Consider the following 7,562-nt stretch of genomic DNA (forward strand, 5'->3'; position numbering starts at 1 on the left):
GAGAGTTATCCAGTCCTTTATTTACATTAACTTAAATATGATCCAGTATAAAAATGTGTACATTAAACATTACAAACTATAAATATATTGTTTCGATTCTTATATAGTAATATGTAGAGGGGGAGGAGGCCCAGGGATGTGCGGTATCTGAGAGGCTGAGCGTTGGGGTGGGGGACCCAGTGTATCTAAGGGCCGAGCGTTGGGAGAGGTTGCACAGACATTCACTCACATGAGCTTGAGTTCTGCTTCCCATCATAACCATGTTTGGAGTTTACAGTTCTAGATTCCTTCGTACTAGAAACTTCGGAACGGGGATTAGAACTCCCAAGGCGAGCGCCTGCCTGGCCCTGCTGACATACTCTGCCGCCCCTGCCCCATTCCCTGCCCTTGGTGTCCCGCCGCGCAGCTCAAGCTCCGGCCAATGACCTCTTTGAGGCCCTTGTTGAATCTGGCCAGTTGTGCACCCCTCACGTCTCCTCTGCTGTGGAATGTGCTTTCTTGTCTGGGAGCTACAGCAAAAACGGGGGGGGGGGGGGGTCAAAAGCCTTGATTTGCAGGGCTGCTTGTCCTCCACCCTCCAGCAGCCCTGGATGTACTTGCTGCAGCTCCCAGACAGGCCAGGGATGCAGGGAATAAGTGCTGGAGGGGGTAGAAGGTACTTGCGGTGCTGCAGCCAGCTGCCCTGTGCACATCGATCTCAAGTGTTAACATAAACACACGCATGCCCATCCTTCCTTTCTCTGTTGGCTGTGGCCAATCCAGCAGTATGCAAGCATCAGTCCTCGCTCGACATGGCCCTTTTAGGTTCATGGCCACTGACAGTATTTGCCTGGTGGTCCCAGCTGGAAGCTACTCTGAGATAGGTCTCTGGGCTTGCTCCACAGGAAGGCCAAAGAGTGCTGGCTTCAGCTCTAGGGGTTGTCCGCAACGTGCGGAAAAAACTGTTGCCTCCCTTCTCTTGCGTTGGGCGCGGCGGAACAGGAGGTGGCATGGTCCTAGGTGGCAAGCCGTCGCTGAGCCACAGCGATCCTCCGGGCAGGACTGTGCTGTTTCTTCCTGGCCAAAGAGCGGCGCCTGCGGCCATAGCCCCTCGGGTCCTTGGTGTTCCGGTTGGAGCCATTTTTCCCGGTGTTGTTGCCGAGGCGGTAGAGCGTGCTGGCAAGGTTCTGGAGCTGGCAGGTGCCCAGGTGGCACCCTCGCATGGCGATGCCCGGGGCGACGTGGCGCTTCTCCCTCCGGCGAGGCAGGGGCCTGCAGGGCAGAGGAAGGAAGAGAGACAGTCAGGAAGGGACTTGTTGCATCGGCGCAAGAAGGGGGGGAGGGGGAGGGGGGAGGCCGGGGGAGAGCACCACACCAGGTATGGCACCAGGCGGAGTCTTCACTGCTTTTACCAGAGGGGGGGAATCAATTTGGCTATTTGCGTTTTTAGCTGCTGGCGTCAGCCAGACACACTATCACTTTTACTCAGTACCTTCCAAAACTGGATGATGATAAGGCTGCACGCAGCACCTAAGAGGTTTTGGTGACATTGTGAACCTCGAGAGCAAAGAGCACGCCGCTGGGAACCTCATGCCTGGATAGTCACCTTTCTTTATTGTCCCCAGTTCAGGCTGCGGGGCGCCCGGAGGCTAACCTTACCTGGCGGGAGCACCGCTGCGTTCCTGGACTTCCTCGGGCCTCACATAGGGGAGACTCCCTGCTTCCTGCAGGGCGGAGGGTGACCGCAGGCTCTTTAGTCTCTCCAGAAAGGAAACCGTGGAAGGAGGCAAGGGTCTAAAACAAGTAAAGGGAGCCAAGATTAGCCATCATTGCAAGCTGGTGCCTGCTCGTCGGTGTGTTGGGGCTTCTCCTGCACCACTTCCCTTCCCTGCCTTCCTCCCAATAAAGGGCAGGCTCTGGGATGAGGTGGCAGACACCACATGAGGGGCAATCTCCCTGTGATCTCCCTGTGACAGGCAGTCTCTGGGAGGGGTAGTGAGCTCCCCATGAGGGGCAGTCTGGGAGGAAGTCGTGATCTGCCTGTGAGGGGCAGTCTCTGACAGGAGGTGGGCTGCTCCCCGTGAGGGGCAGTCTCTGACAGGAGGTGGGCTGCTCCCCGTGAGGGGCAGTCTCTGGCAGGAGGTGGGCTGCTCCCCGTGAGGGGCAGTCTCTGACAGGAGGTGGGCTGCTCCCCGTGAGGGGCAGTCTCTGGCAGGAGGTGGGCTGCTCCCCGTGAGGGGCAGTCTCTGACAGGAGGTGCCTGCTCCCCGTGAGGGGCAGTCTCTGGCAGGAGGTGGGCTGCTCTCCGTGAGGGGCAGTCTCTGACAGGAGGTGGGCTGCTCCCCGTGAGGGGCAGTCTCTGGCAGGAGGTGGGCTGCTCTCCGTGAGGGGCAGTCTCTGGCAGGAGGTGGGCTGCTCCCCGTGAGGGGCAGTCTCTGACAGGAGGTGCCTGCTCCCCGTGAGGGGCAGTCTCTGGCAGGAGGTGGGCTGCTCCCCGTGAGGGGCAGTCTCTGACAGGAGGTGCCTGCTCCCCGTGAGGGGCAGTCTCTGGCAGGAGGTGGGCTGCTCCCCGTGAGGGGCAGTCTCTGACAGGAGGTGCCTGCTCCCCGTGAGGGGCAGTCTCTGGCAGGAGGTGGGCTGCTCCCCGTGAGGGGCAGTCTCTGACAGGAGGTGCCTGCTCCCCGTGAGGGGCAGTCTCTGGCAGGAGGTGGGCTGCTCTCCGTGAGGGGCAGTCTCTGACAGGAGGTGGGCTGCTCCCCGTGAGGGGCAGTCTCTGGCAGGAGGTGGGCTGCTCCCCGTGAGGGGCAGTCTCTGGCAGGAGGTGGGCTGTGCCCAGCGAGAGTCCGTCTGTCTCTGGGTTTGGTTTTCTCACCTGTCTTTGTCCTTTTCTCTCGGAGAGTTGCAGAGAGCTGTTGTCAGCACACAGAACAGCACAGGGAGCAGCTGCGTGGGAGTCATGGTCTCACAGCACCTGGAAGAGGGAATGAGCATGAGATTACCCTGTACCTGAACTGGGAAAGAGCTTATCCTGCCTTCTGGCTCTGGCTCTAGCTTAATCAAATTCTCTACCTGCCCCTGTCTTTCTGTTTATTAAAATTGCTTAAGCATGACATGCTAGGCAATGTACAATGGCACATTCCTAAACTTCCATTAAATAAAACATTAATCTAAATTAAATGTCAACAATGCTATCAAAAACAAGGAACATAACAAGAGCCAGCAGCAGCAGCAGCAGGAATACCAAAAGAAAAGCAATGCTTCCAAAGCCTGTCTACCCACAAGGGTTTCAGCTACAGTTCACTGTGGCCCCGTAGAAGCCAAAACGTTGCCTTGGGATAAGTCCCCCGTACCTGAGAGGAGGTAGACTGTTTATAAATTGGGAAAATGAGTCACAAGGAAAACGGTGTTGGGATCCCCTTCCCCTGCTGGCGGTAGGACCCATCACCATAAGCAGCAGAATCGCGCCTTAAATCCAGAGAAAGGGAGAAACCTGTGTTCCCCTCCCTGCACTGAGCACTCCCAGAGGAGAGACCTGTGGGCTCCCTTCCCCTCCCTGCACTGAGCACTCCCAGACCTGTGAGCCCCCTTCCCCTCCCTGCACTGAGCACTCCCAGAAGAGAGACCTGTGAGCCCCCTTCCCCTCCCTGCACTGAGCACTCCCAGAGGAGAGACCTGTGGGCTCCCTTCCACTCCCTGCACTGAGCACTCCCAGAGGAGAGACCTGTGAGCCCCCTTCCCCTCCCTGCACTGAGCACTCCCAGAGGAGAGACCTGTGGGCTCCCTTCCCCTCCTTGCACTGAGCATTCCCAGAGGAGAGACCTGTGAGCCCCCTTCCCCTCCCTGCACTGAGCACTCCCAGAGGAGAGACCTGTGGGCTCCCTTCCCCTCCCTGCACTGAGCACTCCCAGAGGAGAGACCTGTGAGCCCCCTTTCCCTCCCTGCACTGAGCACTCCCAGACCTGTGAGCCCCCTTCCCCTCCCTGCACTGAGCACTCCCAGAGGAACGACCTGTGGGCTCCCTTCCACTCCCTGCACTGAGCACTCCCAGAGGAGAGACCTGTGAGCCCCCTTCCCCTCCCTGCACTGAGCACTCCCAGAGGAGCGACCTGTGGGCTCCCTTCCACTCCCTGCACTGAGCACTCCCAGAGGAGAGACCTGTGAGCCCCCTTCCCCTCCCTGCACTGAGCACTCCCAGAGGAGAGACCTGTGGGCTCCCTTCCCCTCCTTGCACTGAGCACTCCCAGAGGAGCGACCTGTGAGCCCCCTTCCCCTCCCTGCACTGAGCACTCCCAGAAGAGAGACCTGTGAGCCCCCTTCCCCTCCCTGCACTGAGCACTCCCAGAAGAGAGACCTGTGGGCTCCCTTCCCCTCCCTGCACTGAGCACTCCCAGAGGAGAGACCTATGAGCCCCCTTTCCCTCCCTGCACTGAGCACTCCCAGACCTGTGAGCCCCCTTCCCCTCCCTGCACTGAGCACTCCCAGAGGAGCGACCTGTGGGCCCCCTTCCACTCCCTGCACTGAGCACTCCCAGCGGAGAGACCTGTGAGCCCCCTTCCCCTCCCTGCACTGAGCACTCCCAGAAGAGAGACCTGTGAGCCCCCTTCCCCTCCCTGCACTGAGCACTCCCAGAGGAGCGACCTGTGGGCTCCCTTCCACTCCCTGCACTGAGCACTCCCAGAGGAGAGACCTGTGAGCCCCCTTTCCCTCCCTGCACTGAGCACTCCCAGAGGAGAGACCTGTGAGCCCCCTTCCCCTCCCTGCACTGAGCACTCCCAGAGGAGCGACCTGTGGGCCCCCTTCCACTCCCTGCACTGAGCACTCCCAGAGGAGAGACCTGTGAGCCCCCTTCCCCTCCCTGCACTGAGCACTCCCAGAAGAGAGACCTGTGAGCCCCCTTCCCCTCCCTGCACTGAGCACTCCCAGAAGAGAGACCTGTGGGCTCCCTTCCCCTCCCTGCACTGAGCACTCCCAGAGGAGAGACCTGTGAGCCCCCTTCCCCTCCCTGCACTGAGCACTCCCAGACCTGTGAGCCCCCTTCCCCTCCCTGCAGTGAGCACTCCCAGAGGAGCGACCTGTGGGCCCCCTTCCACTCCCTGCACTGAGCACTCCCAGAGGAGAGACCTGTGAGCCCCCTTCCCCTCCCTGCACTGAGCACTCCCAGAGGAGAGACCTGTGAGCCCCCTTCCCCTCCCTGCACTGAGCACTCCCAGAGGAGAGACCTGTGAGCCCCCTTTCCCTCCCTGCACTGAGCACTCCCAGACCTGTGAGCCCCCTTCCCCTCCCTGCAGTGAGCACTCCCAGAGGAGCGACCTGTGAGCCCCCTTCCACTCCCTGCACTGAGCACTCCCAGAGGAGAGACCTGTGAGCCCCCTTCCACTCCCTGCACTGAGCACTCCCAGAGGAGAGACCTGTGAGCCCCCTTCCCCTCCCTGCACTGAGCACTCCCAGAGGAGAGACCTGTGAGCCCCCTTCCCCTCCCTGCACTGAGCACTCCCAGAGGAGCGACCTGTGAGCCCCCTTCCCCTCCCTGCACTGAGCACTCCCAGTGGAAAGAGCTCTGAGCCTCCCTCTCTGTCCCTGCAGGATGGCAGCTGCTGGAAGCAGTCACAAGAGTTGGCCGCTTGGAAAACACTTTAAGATCCCGTGGTAGCCCAACTAGAATGCCAGAGATAAAGGAAGAGTGAGATAGTCAGGAAGGAGCCCGTATCCGTGCTGGACACATCAGATCCCAAAATGTCCGCTAAACGAAGACCTAGGTGTGGGTAGGGCTGGAGGAGGTGTGTGTGTAACCCAGGAAACGTGCCTGGGTATGTAACTATTTATAGAAGTGCTGGAGGTGGGGGCCATAATCCCTAAATACCACTCCCAGCATCATGGCTTGCAAAGCCTTCGCTGACTCATGGGAGGCTGCCCAGAGCGGTGTCAGGAGCAATGCAAGGACACCGCAAGCCATGGCTCACGTTGCATCAGAAAATCCTCAGTAGGTAGCAAGTGGTCACCACCAGCCGCAGAGAAGCCAGCGAGCAGGTTCCCTAGAGAGGTCAAGGGGGAGCGTCTCTGGTTCTAGCAGCTCTCTGCTCATCCATGTGGTGTCTAATATCCAGCTCTCTCGCTACCATTTATTCGTCCATTGTCTGTCTTAGAATATGACAGCTGAACGGTCTAAGAGCTATTCATGGGCTGACATTCTTTACAAAGCTCGTCTTTTTTTTCTAACCTCTTTTCATTGATTGGCATGCTTGCACTCGGATATGGGTTGGTTAAAAGTTTTGCCTCGCCTTCTAGTTCCTCGTCCAGTCTCTTTTCATGGCTGGACAGTATCTCCCCTTTGAGGGACAGTCTACTTTTCCTTATCTGTCTCCCCTCCCCTCCTGGTATCTATACAGTGATGGACCCTCTCTAATCTCTTTCTAGAATCTGCTCATCAGTGGACTCTCTTCTTGCCGCCTTCTTGGGTCATCGAGGAATGATCACTTGTCTCTTTCTCTTTCTAATATTTTTTTTTTTGACCACAGACCCCCATGCCAGACTGCAGATTTCCCACCCTCAATGCTCGATTTCTGTAAACCAGAAATAACCCCACCTGCGTTGTCTCTGCCAGATCCTCCAGGTCCTTACCTGTCTGCAGGCGTGGGTGGTGCTGCTGCTGCCTCAGAAGTGGTGGCAGGTCTCCAGCTTGGGCTGCTCTCAGGTTTGCCTGCAGCTCTGGGCGCCTCCTTTTATCCTGTCTGTCCAGGGAGGAGTTGGGAGTGGAGCGGGGGATGAGGGGGGGGGGGGGGAGAAGCGTGACTGCTGGGGTGATGTAAGCACTGGTTACAAATCCTAATCAAAGCACACAGAAGAAAAAAAAAAAACAAAACAACCCAAACAAAACTAAAACAGAAGAATAAGAGCGGTGAGTCAGGAGAAAAGCCCGCCCCGTGCAGCTGGGAAACCAGAGGCAAGAATGAGAATATTGTCAGCAGAGGTGACCCAGAATAAATGCTTCTCTGGTGCAAACAATACAGTGGACCCAAGAAAAGTGGAGGGGTGTGTGTGTGTGTTTGCGTGCGTGCCTGCGCGTCCGTGCTTTTTCACAGCAAGGTGTATCAACAGGACTATCCTGACCCCCCTCAGAGCTGGGGATTACCATAGCAGTCCCCCATGATGAAAGACAAGGGTCCCTGCTGCTCAGAAAACTTTAGCCTAACACTCCAGCTAAAGGCCCAGACTCTCTCCCAGGAGGATGCCAGCAAGCACCCGGTGTGAGCTGGCAGGAGGCTCCTAGGAAGTGGGTCTGCAGGGGGGGGGGGGGGGGAGCAGTGTTGGGTGCGGAGGTGTGACGGAGGCAGGGCTGCAGGAAGAGCAGTTCTGGGGCAGGAGGCTCTCTGGTGACTTCTCAGTGTGGGTTAGGCCAGTAGACCTGGGTCTGCAAGGGAGAGGAGTGCCAGGTGAAGAGGCTTTTGGTGTTGAGAGTGAGCAGACTCTCTTGGGGATGCTCAGGGTGGAAATGCAGTGGGAAACAAGTGTCAGGTGAGGCTGCAGGAGGGCTGTAATGTTGTAGAGGCAAAAACTAATAATAAAAGCTTTTTCAAATGCATCCA

At 58.1% G+C, this 7,562-nt stretch overlaps 1 protein-coding gene across 1 annotated transcript; it reads right to left on the reverse strand.

Moving 5' to 3' along the window:
* Positions 1–6,720, reverse strand: LOC115080931 (ADM-like). Its single transcript, XM_029585397.1, has 4 exons — positions 6,598–6,720; positions 2,852–2,950; positions 1,639–1,773; positions 1–1,251 (listed from the first exon to the last, which is right to left on the reverse strand). The coding sequence occupies exons 2-4, from the start codon at positions 2,935–2,937 to the stop codon at positions 996–998; spliced, it is 477 nt and encodes a 158-aa protein (XP_029441257.1). The 5' UTR covers positions 2,938–2,950; positions 6,598–6,720; the 3' UTR covers positions 1–995.
* Positions 6,721–7,562: the final 842 nt, after the last annotated feature.

The sequence above is a fragment of the Rhinatrema bivittatum genome, chromosome 19 (genome assembly GCF_901001135.1).
Source record: "Rhinatrema bivittatum chromosome 19, aRhiBiv1.1, whole genome shotgun sequence".
In the NCBI taxonomy this organism is placed as follows: Eukaryota; Metazoa; Chordata; class Amphibia; order Gymnophiona; family Rhinatrematidae; genus Rhinatrema; species Rhinatrema bivittatum.

Coding starts and splice junctions, on each gene's coding strand:
- LOC115080931 (XM_029585397.1), bottom strand. CDS start 2,937: ATGACTCCCACGCAGCTGCTCCCTGTGCTGTTCTGTGTGCTGACAACA. Junction 1,774..2,851: donor AGAGAAAAGGACAAAGACAG/GTGAGAAAACCA, acceptor TACTTGTTTTAG/ACCCTTGCCTCCTTCCACGG. Junction 1,252..1,638: donor CGCAGCGGTGCTCCCGCCAG/GTAAGGTTAGCC, acceptor TCTGCCCTGCAG/GCCCCTGCCTCGCCGGAGGG.